The 19,339-nt window shown below is 42.2% G+C and overlaps 1 protein-coding gene across 1 annotated transcript; it reads right to left on the minus strand.

Moving 5' to 3' along the window:
* Window positions 1-983: 983 nt before the first annotated feature.
* LOC147464157 (chromatin remodeling protein DDM1-like) lies at window positions 984-6,477 on the minus strand. Its single transcript, XM_086493100.1, has 16 exons — window positions 6,340-6,477; window positions 4,896-5,158; window positions 4,544-4,762; window positions 4,369-4,458; window positions 3,927-4,285; window positions 3,663-3,849; window positions 3,389-3,564; window positions 3,241-3,310; window positions 2,967-3,159; window positions 2,785-2,880; window positions 2,603-2,697; window positions 2,406-2,525; window positions 2,205-2,324; window positions 2,018-2,116; window positions 1,768-1,872; window positions 984-1,630 (listed from the first exon to the last, which is right to left on the minus strand). Exons 2-16 carry the CDS (start codon window positions 5,151-5,153, stop codon window positions 1,382-1,384), a joined length of 2,436 nt encoding a protein of 811 aa, XP_086349226.1. The 5' UTR covers window positions 5,154-5,158; window positions 6,340-6,477; the 3' UTR covers window positions 984-1,381.
* Window positions 6,478-19,339: the final 12,862 nt, after the last annotated feature.

Raw genomic sequence — 19,339 nt, forward strand, 5'->3', positions numbered from 1 at the left:
CTTAACCTCTAGCCTCCGGATCTATGAATTCTGAACCTATCCATGTTGTACTTGTTGCAACCTTAGCTCTCCCCTACCTACCACCCTAATGGGACAAGGAAGATATTTAACAGAGACAGAACGACATCTACTATGCAAGGGGGGGGGGCGAGAGAGAGAGAGAGAGAGAGAGAGAGAGAGAGAGAGAGTAGTGCAAACATTTTATTTGCTTAGCACAAATAGATAGAGAATCTTCCCAAATTCCCCTTATTGCCCCATTTTAAATAAGCCGACATCACAATGTAATCGACAACTACCCGTCATTGATTATAGGCGATGGGTTCAACATGTAAGCAATTCGTCTGTGTTATGGGAATAGGAGGAAGGAACAAGCTTTGGCAAGCTCGCTACGCATTTGGACCCACCTAGTTCACATTTGTCCGAGTTTACATCCAGTTCACATCTACAACAAGTTCACAACTAGTTCACATTTGTCCGAGTTTACATCCAGTTCACATCAAGTTCACATCTACAACAAGTTCACATCTGGGATCAACGGTTGTGATCTTCGCTGACAAGCGACGCCGATTTTCAACCGTAGATCCCCTCTAAAAATTGAGGGTGTCAAATAGAGACGCGGCCCTTTTTTTCTCATCTGCGCCATATGGCTGATCGTCACGCAAGTAGATAGAGCTGGTCCCTTCGTCTGCAATACGATGGATGCCCTACCCCTACGCCTGCATTCATTGGTCCTCACTAAGGCTACCTGCGCTCATGTACAGCAGCATGCACTCCCAAATGCCCAAAATCCAGATTCAGGTGGTTAACGCAGGAAACTAAAACCTACATATTACACAAAAATTTCGCAGGCGGTTTGGCTAACAATACAATGAAGAGGATCATGTCATACCACAGCCTCTTTCTCTCGGACACGCACATCAGAGAGAGATTCAAGCCATGCCATTAACAGCAACAGACATGGGAAAATAGACTTGCAACCTGCAAGGCACAATAGCTATCGTACTTCATGATAAGAAGAAAGTATGCTACAAAATTGTTGGATGACGCCATCATGAGAAGCTCTGTTCCCCTTCACCTAGCTAGCAGACAGAAGCGATCATGTCATGAGGTTAGACACACTCACTGCCTTTAGAAGGGAGAGACCAAAATAATAGCCTCCTCCGGATGAGCAATGCTGGATGGACAAGCCAATATATGGATCATATACGGCAAAGCATCCCTCGACAGAGATTGCATTCTTATCAATCTCTGAGGTCAAAATTTTGTCCATATCCATGCTGCGGTTCATCCTCGGGAAGGCAAAGAGCACAATCAGTCAACCAACCCGTTGGCTCCCTGCTCCTCCCCCCTACAATGGTGTTGTGTCAACAATAAGGTGAGTTCACAGCTTCTTGTAGCCTTCAATAGAAGAAAGAAGGCTGTTCTTCCCACTCCTGATAACCACTTCCCAACCAGGACCATTAGGAGGAAGAGTTTGCACGCGATCCCCACTACCATCCCTTCCACACTTCACCAACAAATCACTGCGGTCCAGCAATTTCAGAAGGTTTTCTTCACTAATTTCTGCACTTTGAACCAGCTCTTCTTCCTCGTCTCTCTCTTGTTTCAACAAAGCAACGAGATCAGATTCCTGCCAAGTAAATGTTTCAAATAACCATTAGCAAAACCTTGCATTGGCAATTGAAGTAGAACTGGTCTCACAAGCATTGATAGGACAATAAAAAAACTTTGATTCTTCAAGAGGATCTGAAGTCGGCTCAACAGTACCTGCAAAATGATTTTTGGGTGATCTCGCTCCTGCCGGAACTGACCCTTCTCAATCACTAGGTGTTCAAGCTTTAGCTTATCAGCAGCCACCTTAAGCATTCGGCACTGCAGAAAAGCAGTCTCAAACAAGCTCAAGAAGACTATACACATACACACCATTTTATCCCTCATGTGACCTTTTTGGAAGATCTTAATCAGCAGTAAGCTAAGGGTTTGAAATCCTGATTACTAACAAGACGCTTAATTGTACCTCTACAGAATGAGACGTTGCGAGCCTGTATACATGAACAGGCCTTGTTTGGCCTATCCTGTGACAGCGGTCCATGGCTTGCATATCCATGTGTGGATTCTGCAAAAGGAGGTTCCCCCTCTGACTACACAAATTGCATAAACAAAAGCATGATACATTGCCAGCCAGACATAGATTAGGAACTTACCCAGTCACTATCATAAATAATAGCTGTATCGGCAGATGTCAAGTTGATGCCTAGACCACCAGCTCGAGTGGACAAAAGAAAAATAAAGTTCTTGCTATCACCCTGGTTGAATTCCTGAATCTGTAACATGTAAAGAACGACAGATGAACAAAACTGTCATGATGTCATGCCTTGACAGTGTGGGTTGTATCTGGCACTGACCTGACGCTGTCTCTCCACTTGTGCCACACCCCCATCTATTCTGAAAGGATTGAACCCTCTTTCTTGCAAGAAGTACTCTAAAATATCCAAGACTCTTGTCATTTGGGAGAAAATCAGCACCTGACACGGTAAAATTCTATCAGAATGATTTTTCATAAAGCAAGGCAGAGAGGTAGTCTAGCTTGGGAGTAGAATACCTTGTGGCCCCTTTCTCGAAGATGAACCAGAAGTCTATCTAGAAGCTTCAGCTTGCCACACTGTTCAACAAGTTTGTCTATGGGGGGCCAATTAACTGTAGCAGAAGTCTTATGTTATAATGTTTCCACAACTCTGCATAGAAGGCAATCAATCATCCAAAAACGGAAAGATAAGGACATACTGTCAGACTCAAACTGTGACGACAGCAAGTCTGGATGGTTACAGTTCTTCCTTAGTTGCATCACTACATTGCTCAGCCTCGTTTTAAATACGTAGCCTGCCAAGAATTGAAGCCCCAACCCCAAGGTTCATACATCTGGGCAATGAGATTTTGATAGACATCACAATAAGGGCACCGTGTACCTGGACTTTGTAAATTCTCTTCAAGATGTTTTTCCAAGGTCTTGTTGATAAGATGTTCATGAAACTCTCTCTGTTGTTTAGACATTGGAGTATACAGGATAATCTCCTTTTTAAGAGGCAGAGACTTTTCAACATCCTCTTTCAGCCTCCGCAATAAGAATGGGCGAAGAATCAAGTGCAGCTTGGAGATCACCTACAGAGACGGCAGGAGTCAGGCTGGGAAACGCAGCCAAATCATGATGCAAAATGTCAGTAGAAGGTGAGAAATATCAACCTTCAGACGGCGTTGATCATTTACATCCACAACTTGTGATGCATTGTTGCCTTTCCCAGCAAAATCAAACCTGCATTTTAAACAACAGAGTCAAGAAGTGTGCAAGACCTTAATCTGGGAATGGATTGCTTATGCACTAAAAATATACCAAGACTGAAACTCTTTGAGTGATGTGAATATCTGTGGCAGTATGAAGTTGAGCAGTGACCATAGCTCTGGTAAATTGTTTTGTAGAGGGGTTCCAGTTAGTAAGAGTGTGTTGTCAGCAGGCATTTGCTTTAACTCCCTCAGCAGCTTGCAGTCGAAATTCTTCAACCTATGGCCCTGCTCACGTCCAAAAATACTAATCAGAAAGAGGCTCATAAACACAAGTTAGAATCATGAGGCACTGTATTCAATGCATAGCAAAGACTCAAAAGTACCTCATCCACCACAATGTACTTCCACTTATACTTCGACAGGAACTTTCTGTCATTCATGGCAACTTCATACGAGGTGACAATGAGAGGAAAAGAAGCAGTAACAGTTGAAGGCATGTGCTTTCTTCTAAGGGCCATTCTTTCATCTCTTGAACCATGATATAATAGCACCTCCATTGATGGAGCAAACCTAAAACAGCCCGGCGATGATAAGGAGCAGCTTCAGACAGACAAGACAGTCCTCGTACAAATATAAATGAACCCTACCTCTTCACTTCACTGACCCAATTCGAAAGTGTTGAAAGGGGGGCACAAACTAAAAATGGGCCATGCATGCCTTTGCCTTTCAGATGAGCAAGAAGCCCAATTGTCTGAACAGTCTTACCAAGACCCATTTGATCTGCCAATATACCATTCAACCCATTTTGCCAGAGAGAGATCATCCACTTTATGCCTTTTAGCTGATACGACTTCAACCTTCCTCCTGTAAGTAGTGGCACAATTTCCTGCTGTTCTTTCCACGCCTGCTCTTCCTCAGTAAGAAGGCTAGACTCTTCTGAGGCTTTGGACTCCTCATCGCAGTTTGCAAGCATAGCTTCCACAGCTGCCTTCGCTTTCCTTTTGCCCTGCAAACATGCAAGACGGTTCTGTGCTTACAGGCATCTGGCTTTTCTAGCCCAAACTTCTTCCTCAAAAATAAGACACCTACAGCATCCTTCAAGTCGGCAGCTTTTCGTTTCCTCCCCCGTCCTTTTTTTTCCTCTGTAGCATCATCAGGCTCAGGATCGCCAGTTGTTTCCTATCAAAGGGCAAAACAACCGACTGTAATTAGGAACAACAGGAGAAAGACAGATCAGGATAACAGTACAAGGACTGTTACCTACCAATGCTATGTCCTCCATTTTCTCCAATAAGAACTGTGAATACAGCTCCGTCTGGCTGAGGAGTTCATCCAGCTTGCTGAACATGGTGTCGGCCAACTTGGGTGCAGGCATCTTAAGCTCCTTTTCAGCATCTTCCTTGGCACGTACCTCCTCCAACCTTTTCTCTTCCTCAAGCATTTCATCAGTTACCAAGGGAGTGTCACTTCCCTCAGAAACAGCCTGCTCACAGTTTGTGCAAACATGCGGCGTGATGTTAGCAGCTCAATTAAATACAACAACCAGAAAAAGGAGCAAAGCGTTTATGCCATAAAAAGGTTGGCTTCTCTTTATCACAGAAACATATGCTCCACACCTCATCTACCAGGACCGAAATGGGTGAGTCAACAAGCTCATGCTTCACCCCAGACTCAACATGTGAGATGAGCTCATAGGATACTTCCTTTGCAACAATTTCTTCCTTGACAAGAATCTCCTTCTTCACCTCACAACCAGTGCTTGAAATGGGCACTCTGTTTTCAGAAGACCCTTCTTTCACAACAGGTTCCTCTTTCATGCTCGCCTCCTCTTTGAGAGCAGTCTTTCGCGCGAGCCTGCCCAGCCGGGGAGCCATGAGACCTGCACAAATGGAACAGAGCGAGCTACAGCATGAGCTTTAAAAGATGTAAACCATCACAAAGCGAGAACATGGAGCATAAATGCAAGGCCTGGAAGATAGCACTAGAAGCAGGAGGCTAACAATACACTAGCAATGCCAGCACAAATTCGTAACCTCCTCCAGGTTGATAGCACAGTACACCTCCAAGGTTCTAGATACTGCATTGCTGGGAGCAAATGTGGCAGCAAGGCAAGGCATTGACACTTGTTAAAGCAACCCAAAGAACAGGTATCAGGAGTGGCCTAGAACTGGATGGCACCACCAAGTAGACATAAGCACGTGCTCAAAAAATAATGAAAGGATGATGTCCACCAATGTAACCCATGTCATCCGAGATAGCACTAGCACATCTAGCCGTGCGGCCAGTTAGCGGCGACCAAATGATGCTGTGGAATATACCATGGCCGGCCCGGCAATCTTGAGCACATAAGCTCCAGCCATGAAAACAACTGCGCGTGCAGGCAAAGGCTTCAGAGCAAGGCCCGTGTTGATTGGTTGGAAAGGATGCGCTCGAGCTGGCTGGTAGAGGTGAGGGTTGGGCTACAACGGCCAGCCAGCCACTCCACGGCCAAGAAAAGCATGTGCCACGTAGACACATGCTCCTGCAAGATTCCGTTTGGCTGGCTGGCCGTCGCCTTGTGCTCATGCTAAGAGTTCCCGAGCAAAGAAAGGCAAAGAGAGGCTCCAGCACCGCCAATGCGTTCTCAAACAACTCAAACAACATACTTCTGCTTGCTGTTCTCCTTGGCATGTTAAAGAAATACAAACAGGCCGAGGGCATCTGACTTTTAGGTAACTGACATGGTCCCAGGCCTCAACAGCTTACGCATGGGTAGTGAAGTAAGCCTACTAAGCATTTTAGCCCTGAGAGGTTGAATGGTGAGGCCTCTAACCAAGCTGCAATTACTTCCCAGTGTGTTACAGGACTCAGAGAGATTAACCCTAAAACCCATGAAAGGTGACATCAACATGAATCTTTGCCCCAGACAGACAATCAATATAGAGCTAAACTACGCACATGGAAAACCCTACATGCGCACCTATTGGGCAAAAGAGCAAATGCACAATACAGGGGACGAACACATTTCTGCGAATGCAGGAAGGGCCGTATTACAAGAAACAGAAGAAAAGCAATGTTCACCTCTTCAGAAGAGGCAGCGAGATAAGAAACAAGACGGATTTCTCTGTGCTGCAAGTTCCCCCCTCGGATCCTTCTTGGGCCTCCCGGCTGTCTCCTTCCACAGCAGCTTGCGGACAGCTGCGGCAGTGAGGAGATGGAGACGCTGAGGGAAGGAGGCAAAAGTAAGGTTTTGGGCAATGGCGAGCTTCGGAGCATGCAGAGTTTCGCCTGCAAAATGCGCGGGAAAAGAAGAGGGCAAAGTGAGAGAAGGGACTGGTAGTGGTGGTTCCCACTTCAACGGCCCCGCCGCCTCTTATTTAGTATCTCTTAATCTTCTGCCCGTTGTGGGTTGATTACTTCTGTAATCACCATTTAAATTTGAATTTCACCACGGTTTTCAAAATTCAACCTGCCATAGGGTGTTGGGATTTGATGGCGATCCACCAATCCAAGGGCCTTGAAAGTGTCACATGACACACAAGGAAACACCAAGGATGTCAGCAGAATGACAAAGTAATAAAATAGCCGTCCTAAGGTCCTTAGGGACACACATAATTTAGCACAAAAATACAACAGATGGGCCTGGGCATTCTCTTAATCTACTCGTCCAAAACAAATTCAGTAGATATTGCATAAAGTAATAATACTTAGCCAAGTAGCAACCTTAGTGTGCATTGCCAAAGCTCCATTGCTTGATGTCTACATGTGAAATCTTTACTCGTTGCATGTAATTATCTATGTGTTTTGATGCATGCATAAGACTATGGATTTAGATTAAATTATCTTTGTAGCATGTACTCTATTTTAATGCTTACTCTTGTAAGTTTTGAATCTTGATCATTAGAAGTTGAGATGGCTATAAAATTTGGACATTGTACTTGGAATGGCTATGGAAAAAGTTTATGTTCCATGTGTAGTCAAATGTGAGTGTCCATTGAAAATTCTAGGGTGCATGTCAAATCCTATTAAGAATTAAAATTAATTGGGTCATTCTTTTCTTCTTCTTTTAAACCATACAAGAGCTTTGTATTAGATTAGAGCAGACAAAATATTACATCCGAGCCTGAAGGGAGATGGGAGGGAGAGTACAAGACACAGGAGAGAGCTGTACATTGGGAGATCATTTGTTGTCATAGGAATGTATTGAGCAAAAAGCTTCTTCCTTGTACACGTGGAATAGGCAAAGAACACCATTGTAAGATACATAGTGGAGCCACTTCCTCAATGACTACTTGAAGTGTTGGGGACCTCTCAGAGGCTCTAAGGTTCAAGAAAGGCTTCAAAATGGGAAAGTTTTGGATCTATAGCTTATAGGCAAGCTAACCAAGGTATAAATGTGAACAAAGCATCACAAGGAAAGAAGCCAAATCAAGGCACCATTGGAGTTGAATTTTTTCAACATTAACAAAAATTTGAAAGAAAATCAACAGTAAAGGTAGCCCAAGATTTTGGTGGCCTTGAGGCAGCACATGTGAAGCAAAATAATGCAATGAAGAGGCCTTAGCAATGTTGGTAAAACTTGGTGAATCAACATAGGGCAACCACGGCAAATCGAACACAAATTTTGAAAACCCAATTAAAGCCTTGCAAGTAGCATTAAAGTGAAGCTTGGTGAGTAGCACTAGAGATAAGCAAGTGGCAGTAGTGTGTACATGTAGAGAGTAAGAGACACCCAACACGAGCTTCTCACATGATCGAAGAGAAGGAGTGTGTGTGTATACACACACACACACACACACATGTGCATCAACAAGGGAGTGTGTGTCCATCACACACACGTACGATTGAATTTCAAGCCCATACATCGACGGCTATCATCACGCCCTCCCTTAGACGACCGAACCTGGGAATTTGAGAGTGGTTTTTTTGAGATCCAACATCTTTGCATCTACCTTCCACCATTGCTTTTAGAGATTGATTTTCTCTTATTGTGACTCGAGCTATGTCGGCTCAGTAGGTTTTTTTATAAGTTCACAGGTACATGTATAGGCATCTCAAGATCTTCTACTCGTAGGTCTATAGGTAGGTTTTTGAGCCCACATGCATTTATTTACCTTTTGTGGCCAGATACATAGTGCTAGCCATAGAATGGAGAGAATGCTAAAAAACTATGGCGAGAAACTAGTGAACTTTTGGTAGGATTTCCTTTATAATAAGAGTGAAATCTCAAATCAAAATGGTGCTCAAAGTGACAAAAAACGCATAGATAAGACTCACGAGAAAAATCTGACAAAGTCTCCTCTGTACAGGGAGCGAAAACTCAACCCAAATAATGCAAAAAAAGGATTATAAACTTTCAAGGAGGTAGGTTGTGCATAAATCAAGTCAAAAATTGACCTAAAGGCTGCCAACACAACATTAAATGCACCTATCCCTCTCTATACATAGCCTATAGTTAGGATACCAAAATATGGGAACTCCAGTAACCTGTATCATTGAAGGTATCTCAACATTTGAGAATACCCCAATTCAAAGAAAACCTCACCAACAACCTTCCAAAAGGCTAACCAGACATGACTACAACTTAATCTTAGAAAGGGCTCTCTTTCGAACCGAGTCTCAAAAACAGCCATGATTGCCAAAAATGCTCAAAAAAGGCTCCACACGGTGTATCATAGGCATTGTTTGCAATTCAACATACATGAGTAAAACCACGCACAAACATGCACGAGAAACCGATGCAAGTTGTAGACTAAATCCCTTTGGGGATCTCACTCTCAAAAGAGCTCAATTGCACTCTTATGTACTAAAAAATTTGCATTTGTCAATGCATAACATCCCACAATGAAACCGTTGGCAAAAGACACTTCCAAAGGCGTATGAAAGGCTTATACTTGTATCCAACATGAAAGTCGCTACATGTGTTTATCTAAAGCCTAGAGATAAGTGCATGTGTCAACTATGACCATAATAGGCATGCATGAGTCTGATACAAGCAAAAAAAATGACCAGGACATTAAAATATGAAATTCGATGACATGAACTTTTCTATGTAGAAAGAGTAGATCTAGGATGTGATAACCCAAAAGACCAATTAGAGCCACTCTTTGAGTGCCCATAGGGCAATGGCTATATGGTTCTACATTGGAAAATGCTCGATGCCAAAGTTGGGTCCACTATTCACCTAAACCTCGTAGAGTCTATGTACTTCAATGTAGTGGGTGAAGCTACTACTAAAGCCTTGTGGGACAAGTTGTGCAAAAATTACAAGAGCAAGATCACAAGTAATAAGATTTACTTGACAAAGAAGCTTTTTGAGCTTTGCACGAAAGAAGGCGATACATTTTTCGAGCACTTGAATGCGTTCCGTTAGGGAAAATTTTGACTATCAAAGGGACCCTATAAGGACTTTGACTTTCTCGCTCTTGTCCAAATCGGGCACACGATAAATATTTTACGATTGAAATCAAAACTTTTCAGACCTTCTAGATTTAGAATGTACTCATCGAGATCTATCCATTGATATATAGCCTGTGATTTGATGTGACAACTTCGTCTTGTATGGAATCTCTCCCCACATTTCAACTTTAGTGGGGAGCCCATAACTTCTACAAATCAACTCCAAAAATTTAGAGTTTAGGAATTTAAAATCTACTTTCTAAGATCTTTCCAATGATATGTTGGTTGATAGGGTTTTGACAAAGCATTTATGTACTTCACCGGGGTTGCCCACTTTGGATAGAGGCAAGGTCAAACCTCCTTATAGAGCCCCTTTGAGAGTCCAATTTTTCCAAAATGAATGTATTTTTCATTCAATTGACATCATAGGACTTAATTTTGACAACGAAGTATAGTCTATCTTCTTATTATGCTCTCTACCCCCCACATCCATAAGCAATTATGTGCCTAAGGCCTATGATGTTGTAGTTTCTAGTTTACTCGGTGAAGAAACTCACAGGAAGTCTATGGACCCAACAAAGCAAGGTGATGCGTATATTGCTACTAGCAAAGGACACAGAGGTTGCACTCGTAGTCGTGCCAAAAGTAAGGATCACGAGAACTTGTGTAGAAAATCTAAAGGTTCTTTACGCAATGTTGAATGCTATCATTGCCACAAGAAAGGGGATTTAAAGAAACCTATCATGCATGGCAAAGAGACAAGGAAAAGTCTCAAGATAGTAAGAAGTTTGACAATGATAAAAAGGAAAAAGCTAAGATCGAGGAGCTCAATATGCTAGTCTCCTTAAATTGTAGATGTACCTGAGGTCCAAACTTCCTCAGATGTTATAATCTTTACGGTAGATCTTAGTTGAGAGGCTCTTATTGTAGAAGATGCAAGCTTTTATTAGAATTGGGCCATAGATTCTAGAGCTAGTTTCCATGTGATACCTCATAGCACATACTCACGGTGAAGTGAAGCTTGGTGGTGCCGAGATACATGGTGTTGGAGACATCAAGCTAGAGTTTGCATAATGGCATGGATTTCATAGTCAAGAATGTCGAGCATGTCTCCAAGTTAGCAAAGAGTTTGATATATGTTGATCAACTTGATGACTTGGGCTACATGACCACCTTTGGGAATGATTCATGGACAATAGAAAAGAGAAATCTTGTTATCCTCAAAGGTCGGAAGCATGGAACACTTCATTTTACGTTTGTCTCGTGTGTAAAAGAGGATTGTATATCCATAGCTAAATTGTCGTCTATTGAGTTGTGGCAGAGTCGGCTAGACCATATGAGCCAAAAGGGAATGAAAATATTAGAAAGTGTTGGTTACCTATATTAAGTATTTCAAACTTTTCTATGTGTGAGCATTGCATATATGGCAAACATACTACATCGCCATTGAATAGGAAGCATTTGCAACCACTAGAGCTTGTTCATAGCACATTTGTAGTCATATACAGACCAATTCTTTAAGGAGAGCTAGCTATTTTTAATAATCAGAGACGATTCCACTAAAAAAATGTGGGTTTATGCTTTACGTCATAAGGACTAAGTCTTCTCTACTTTCAAGAAATACTCAGCATCGATAGAGAATCAATATGGCAAGAAGATCAAAAGCTTGCAAACTGATAATGGTGGAGATTGTCCAGGGAGTTTGAGAATTTTTGTGTCAAGAGAGGTATTAAGAGGTAGCTTGTTTCTCCTCATGCACGTAATCATGTAGAGCTGTAGAAAGGATGAGCCAAACGATTTAAGAGCAAGTCACAACAACTATGCTTTGTATTGCAAATTTGACTCGAGGTTTTTGGGTAGAGGTAGTATTGACGGCGGTACACATCATTGGCAAGTTGCCTAGTACGCCATTGAATTACTTAATTCCAAAGGAGTTGTAGTTTGGAAAGAAGACACATTATGACCATTTGCATATTTTTGGATGCAAGCATATGTGCACGTGTCCAAAGGGCTTTATAAATAACTAGATCCAAAGTCAGCAAGTGTATTTTCCTTGGTTATGGTGCAGATAGAGGGATGGGATATTGTTTATTGCACCCAAAATCTCATAGTCGTTTGCAATCCACATGTTAGATTCAACAAGTTGAAGATGCATAAAAAGCCTATCAAAGAGGATGAGTATAGAAAAGTAACATTCAAGGATGTTACCTCAGAATCTATGAAAACTTAGAAGACTATCGATGCACCTTTCACTATCGACGCTCCAATTGATAGGGTACAAAGCAGTACTCAGTCGTCAAGACAATCTAGTAGATCCTCGCATCCACTCGAGTGATTTCTATCAAGGTTGGACTATGTCATGCCGACTAACTTTGGTGAGCCATTTTGTTACAAAGAAGCCATGCAAATGGATGACAAGGTCAAGTGGGAGCATTACATGACGCGGGACTTGGTTGAATCTCCAGAAGGCAAGTAGGCCTTACTTTGCAAATGAGTTTGCAAGAAGAAGTTTACATCTGATGATCCTAGGCCTAAGTACAAAGCTAAATTGGTTGACGAGGGATTCAAGTAGAAGAACGGAGTTGATTGGAGATTGGAACGGAGCGATCTTTTTCCCTCTTTTTGCTTAAGTTTCATAGCTCGCTCCAAGAGCTTTTGGAGCGAGCTCTCAACAAGCTTTGTTTTTCATTTTCTCCCTCTTCCCTCTTTCTCACTCTACTTCAATCTCTCTCTCTCTCTCTCTCTCTCTCTCTCTCTCTCTCTCTCTCTCTCTCTTTCTCTCTCTCTATCAGTACAAGTGGGCGCTAGACACTCACTTGTGCTATGAGAGAGGGAGGGAGAGAAAGAGGGGGAAAGAGAGGAAGAGAGAGAGATATATATATACGCACACACACACACACATTGTTTAGGGTCTTTCTATATCTCTCTCCCTCCCTCTCTCTAGTGCCCTCTTAGAGAGAGGAAGGAAGAGGGAGGGAGGGAGGAAGAGGGAGATATTGAGGTCGAGAGAGTGAGAGATATACATAGAGGGAAAAAAGAGAGAGAGAGAGAGAGAGGGGGGGGGGGGGGGGGGGGGGGGGGAGGTACAAAGGAGACAAAAGAGGAGTGAGAGAGAGGAGATAGGGAGAGGTAGAGGAAGATTGAAGGGGATTGAGAGAGATATATAGAGAAAGAAATAGAGATAGGGAGAGGTAGAGGGAGCCATAAGGGGAGTGAGAGAGAGCGGAAATAGGGAGGTAGAGGGAGATTGAAGGGGATTGCGAGAGAGAGATATTGAAAGGGTGGAAGAGAGAGAGAGAGAGAGAGAGAGAGAGAGGGAGGGAGGGAGGGAGAGGTAGAGGAAGACAAAAGGGGAGTGAAAGAGGGGAGAGGGAGAGAATAAAGGCTCACTCCAAAAGCTCTTGGAGCGAACTTTTTTTTGTTAAATATGAAACGTAAGCAAAAATAGGGAAAAAGCTCATTCCAAACCCCTACTTAGTTGATTTTGATGAAATCTTTTTGCCACTGGTCAAGATAATGACACCGTGCACAATGTAGCCATTGAGGACATGGAGCTTGTCCAAGTGGATATGAAGACAGCCTTTCTTCACAAGGATCTTGATGAGGGTGTTTAAATGAAGCAACCTGAAGGCTTTTAATAGTCTAGTAGGAAGGAACTTGTATGCAAACCCCGAAAAGCACTTTATGGCTTAAAGCAGGGCTCAAGGTAGTGGTATCCAAAGTTTGATGCTTTTATGAATTCCTATGGATTTAGAAGGAGTCAAGAGGATCACTGCAGGAAAGTCCACTAAGGAGATTGTCAAATTAAAGCAAATGTTTAGTAAAAACTTTGATAACAATCTGGGCGAAGCCAATTCTGCGTGTATGTCGCACGTGTCAATGCAAGGAACTTGCCTATACACTGTGTGTGAGCCACAAATGGCTCCAAGCACACAACAAGCCTAAACTAGTAAGCTCAAAGATGGCGTTGGTGTGTCACTCACCGCTCTATGCTTCCTGTCGTGGAGGATTCCTCATCGCGAAGAAGAAGGAGATGCTGCTACACCGCGCTCAACCGCTTGACCGCCGCCGTGCCGTCGTCGCAATGCTCGATCGCACTCTCTCTCTCTCTCTCTCTCTCTCTCACGCATACACACACGCAAAGAGATGAAGAAGAAGAAGATGGAGATGGAGCAAGAGCACTCTTCAACTGCACAAATGAGAGAATGAGTGAATTTTAGGTTTAGTTGACTTTTATATGAGCTCGCCCATTCACACTTGGGCACCCATGCTTAGCCAACTAATCCCTTGAATGTTCCCGTTAGAGTGCACCTCTCATCGACGATCACTCTTACCCTTTTCCTATTGGACCAACAAGCCCGGTACCTGACTCTACCAAGTAAATAATACAACGTCCGTCATAGGTGATAGGGTGTCCGTGAGCCGTGAGGGTTAACATGCCCCCCTTCCTGATGTAGATTCCGTCCTCGGAAGCTATTGAGTTGCAGCGCGTTCGTCGAGGTGGAAGAGCATTTGAGATGAATGTCCTTAGCCTTCTTCTGTCACTTCAAAATCAAACAACATTGGCACAATAATTGCATTCTTATATACAATTAAAAAGCATATGCAGTTGTAGGCAGACAAATTGATTGGTAACAGAATTTTAAACCATTTGTCAGCAATAAACATTAAATTGCAATATAATCAAATGCATAAACAGATGTAAAGGTAAAAATTAAACAAGTATGGGGTCGCTAATTTAACGGTCGAAAGGCACTAGAGATCGACTATTAATACCATGGCAAGCTTCTTAATTTTCTCTGGTCATTTAAGTTGTTTAATCGCGAGAGCCAAGTATTTCATGTTCGAGGGCTGACTAGAGGCCATACCTAGAAGACCTTGTAGTTAAGCTACGATAAAAGGAATTTCTCATGAAATCATCGCTTGACTGATTACCTTTTATTTGACCCCCCAAAGTCTTTTCACAGTGATTCAATTTTGATGTGTGTGCTTATTTTATATGCCTTGGATTTTTTGCTTTTCAAGGAAAAGCGCCCACACTGGGAACCTCTACGGCTCTAGTACCATAGGCGATACATGTGAGTGAAGTACCCAATCAAGCTGAGATTTCTCTTCCAGCTTAAAATTTTACATTATGGCACTTTGATTTTTTGTTTGTTCGTTTTCAGCATTTTAATTTTGTAACTTTGGGGGGTCGTATAACATTGTTACACCTCCCCGAGCTCATCACACTAGTAAACTCCCTTTATAATACTTAAGCTAAAGGTCAATAGGGACTAAGCCCACTAGAAAGCCCTAGTACATTTCACACAATGCTGCCTAAATCGGATTAAGAACCTAAGTAACCATTGATTATTAGGAAGGCATTCCCGATGGTATTAGGAGAAGATCTCGAACACCTAACTTGGTCAAACTAGCTTAGTCGGACTGTTTGATTTTTAAATCTAGACAAGTGATTATGACAAAAAATTACATTGAATTTAATGTTTGGTACTAAGCAAATGCGTTGAATATTATGCTACCAATCACAATCAAAGCAGACAAACATGGATGCAAAAAAGATAAGGGATAATGCTAATGGACAAGAAACACCTATTTGTGTTGATGGTCGCGCTTGATTTGAAGTTTGAGCGAGAGAAAGATCCCATGAAGGTCCAAATCCTAACAACAGCAACACGTTCCTTTACACACTAAGAAACACAAAGAATACCTCTAGGAGACACATCAGTGGGAAAAGGTACTAACACTTATTGAACACAATTAAAAAACATAAAGAACCCTAACCTAATTATTTGCACTCCCCTCAAAGAGTCAAGGGAATAGGATATTATAGAGATTGGGGAGAAAACCTAAGGCTAAACCCCTATCCTCGTCGTCGAGATAAACAAAGTCATCATCCATGAGACTATATGTGCCATCCATGTAGTCATGTAAATCTTCTTCTTCATCATAGGTACCCATGTTTACTAAGAAGGTCACTAGACGCCTATAGTCATCTTGGTCAAAAGGGTAGGCTTGTGCAATGGGAGAAGTGCTCTCTACTAAGTATGGATCAATCGTGGTCAAGAGACGTATCAATCATTTTAACTCCTCGAAATTCCTCTCACATGCTAGAGTACCTACCAAATCCCATTCACATGCAAGCACCGGAAAGACCATGTGAAACATTTGTGAAAAGTAACGAGGGTACCTCTCACCCAAGGCAGAAGTGGATGACTCTAGCGTACTAGCCATATCTGTACACGCAAATAAATGATGGTTAGAGTGCAAATATTACAAGGGTCGTGTTCTTGTGCATAATGTGTTTTTTTGATTTTGTGTTATGGCTCTTACTCTTTTACTTTTATATTTTGTTTTTGTGAGTATAAGGCTTTATATATACATTCCCTAAGATTGGAGATTAAGAGGTCAGGGAGGAAGGTTGAGAGGGAAGCAAGTGAATGATGGATGTTAGCAAACACTCCCCCCTTCCTTGGGTAGATCATACCTTTTGGAATGATGTCGTCACCTTTTGAAACCAATTGTTCCAAGTTGTTATGGGTGAAGGCTTTAACCAATAGTTTTCGACCGCCCTATGCATTTCATCTAGTTGCAAGGGTGGTAAGGTGCTCTCCCATGATTTTATTTGCAACATTGTTGTAGGTGGTGAACTTACTACGGGAGGTGCAAACTCTTTCTTGCTTGTATGTATATGTACAATGGTAGGTGGAGGTTGTGTCAAAGCTTCTATTTCCGTATAGGAACTAATTGAAGAGCAAGAAGCTTCATTTGATTTCCTTGTTCCTGAGTTAAGTGAAACAAATTGTTCTTTCTTTGGTACACAAACTAACTCTGGAGCAGGTGTGTAACATTCCGTGATTTTTTCCTTTCCGCAATCTTCAATTTGTTTTGGAGCCACAGGATTGAGCTCACATGGGCCCGGTGACAAGTAAGAGCACAATTTACGTTTTGACACCCAGATTTGATCATTTCCTTCATAGTAGCCTTGGGCTTCCAATAGTTTTTTAGGAATCCAACGCAACATTTCTTTACATTTCTTGGGGCGAATGGGACGTTTCTTACAAGGCTTCTATCTTTTAGCACTAGCTATGGCCGCTAAAGAAGCTTTAGGGACCCACTTGTATGTTTTCTTTGTTATATGGGGATGGGTTTTGTGTGTCTCAAGCTTTATTTCAACTACATGAGTTGAAGCTCTAGAGAGTTGGGCTATGGGGACATATGGTTCAACCACTTGGACATGCAATGTTTTGGGTTTTATTTCCTTAAAAGGAAATATCTCAGGGACTATGGCTTGCGTGGCAGGGCTAAGAGTTGGTTTCTGTGTTGTGAAACCCCCTGTCCCCCAATCAATAGTGCATTTGGTGGCTATCATCCTGTGCGTCCTAGGTTTATATTACCCTCCATAGTTCCAACAGGCATGACCAAAAAGTCTTGAGCTACAACCCCATTGTCATAACTGACAGAAGTGTGCCAGATTCCAAAAACCGAAGTTTTTTTCTTGTTGACACCCTTGACTTGGATAATACTCTCATATAGAGGTGGCTTCCCTAACTGACACCACACCCCATATGATAGCAAATTATATTTAGCACCTGTGTCCAATAAGACGTTATATAGCACTTTTCCATAGGTGTTGTTTAGCTCAATAAGGTATCATAGAGGTGTGTCAGAGTCCAACCGATCCTCATCGATTTCAATGTGGAATGCATGTGTGACTCCAAGGTTAGCCTTTCGTTTTTGTCTTATGCGTTGTTGTCGCTCCTTAGCCTCAGCTTGAGCTTGTATCTTCTTCAATTCTCTTTGTGCCTTGGCTGCCTTTTTCATATGGATGGCACGTAGCTCCTCTTGGCTTAAAGAATCATAGTATCTTTTAAATTTGCTCCCGTTGAGGAATCCAATGGTTTCAACTCCATCAAGAGTCTCCACACGAATGGTTCCTTGTGGGGTGATCTCACATACTCTATATGGTCCTTTTCCTGCATATTTCAACTTTTTCTTTTCGTTACGCACTTCATACATAAGGACTTTACTACCAACATTGATATCTTTGTTCTTTAGATGATGGTCGAACCATTTCTTCCTCCTATCTTTCTCCACAAGTGCATTTTGCACAGCTAATTGCCTCTCTTCATCTAGCCTTTCAAGGATATATAATCGCTCAACTAAGGGGTTACCATCCCAACCTTCTTGAGAAGCTACTCGAAGACTAGGAACGACAAACTGCCATGGCATAACCGCTTCTTGGCCATACACCATCTTGAATGGTGTGCAATTAATGGCAACTTTGTACGCAGTACGATAAGCCCATAGAGCTGATGTAAGCTTTAAATCCCAATCTGTGCAATTAGCTTCCACCGTTTTGGTCAAGATAGAGATTAAGGTCTTGTTGGTGCTCTCAGCTTGGCCATTTGCTTGTGGATAATAAGGTGTGGACTTATGGTGAGCTATCATAAAGTTGGTAGTGAGTTCTTTTATTACTCGATTTATACAATGAGTACCATTGTCACTCACAATCTCAAAGGGACAACCAAATCTTGTAATAATGTTCTCAAAGAGAAACTTGGTAGTTGACCTCGCATCGGCCTTACGTGTCGCCTTGGCTTTCGCCCACTTTGTCACATAGTCAGTGGCAACGATAATATATCAAGATTGAGTGCTACAAGCTGTCAGACTAATTGGGCCTACAAAGTCAAAACCCCATTTTTCAAATGGTTGAGTCACTTTAACAGAATGTAAGGACATCCTATCCTTTCGTTGTGTGATCTTGTAACATTGGCATTCATCACATCCTTTTGCAAAAAGTGATGCATCCTTAAATAAGGTTCGCCACCAATAGCTTGATTGCAACACCTTTTTAGCTGCTAGTTCCCCTGAGAAATGTCCTCTGGCTATACCCATGTGGGCTTCTTGCAGTATGTATAAATACTCATCCTCACGGGCACAACGTCTAAGAATATCATCCTTCCATAGCATGTAGAGAGTTCCTGCAATGAGAGAGTAAGGTTCACATTCTTTTAACAGTTTTCGAGTTATGTCTTTATGAAGCTCTTTGGGTGGAAAACCATTAACGAGAAAGTTCACAATCTTCTCACTCCATTCAGGTATGGTTTCGACTAGGAATAGAGAAGTATCGGGCAACTCATCATCGACTCTAGTAGGGGCTTCACCATTGGGTATGCGAGACAAATGATCAGCCATGACATGTCTTTTACGAGGTCTCACCACAACGGTAAAATCAATCAAGGAGAATTAACAACCATCGTGTAATTCTTCTCGTGGAACAAGGTTTATTTACTAGATACAACAAGGCTTGATGATCAACATAGAACACAAACTTGTTGGCCAGAAGGTAGTAGCAAAATTTCTTCACTTCATAAATCATACCTAAACCTTCTCGCTCTATAGTGGTGTAGTTTCTCTCGGCATCATTCAATTGACGACTTGCAAAGCTAATGGGGTAGTCCAGTTTATGTTCTCCTGGTTGAGCTAGAACACACCCAATAGCAAAGTTTGATGCATCAATATGCACATGGAAAATTACATTCCAATCGGACACTCATAGAATAGGAGCACTAGTCAAGGTCTTTTTCAATGACTCATAAGCATGGTCACACTCCGCAGTCCATTGGAACTCAATAAGAAGCTTGTACAAAGGACGAGCTATCTCGGCAAAGTTTAAAAT

The sequence above is a fragment of the Adiantum capillus-veneris genome, chromosome 2 (genome assembly GCF_014529385.1).
Source record: "Adiantum capillus-veneris isolate H3 chromosome 2, ASM1452938v2, whole genome shotgun sequence".
Lineage (NCBI taxonomy): Eukaryota > Viridiplantae > Streptophyta > Polypodiopsida > Polypodiales > Pteridaceae > Adiantum > Adiantum capillus-veneris.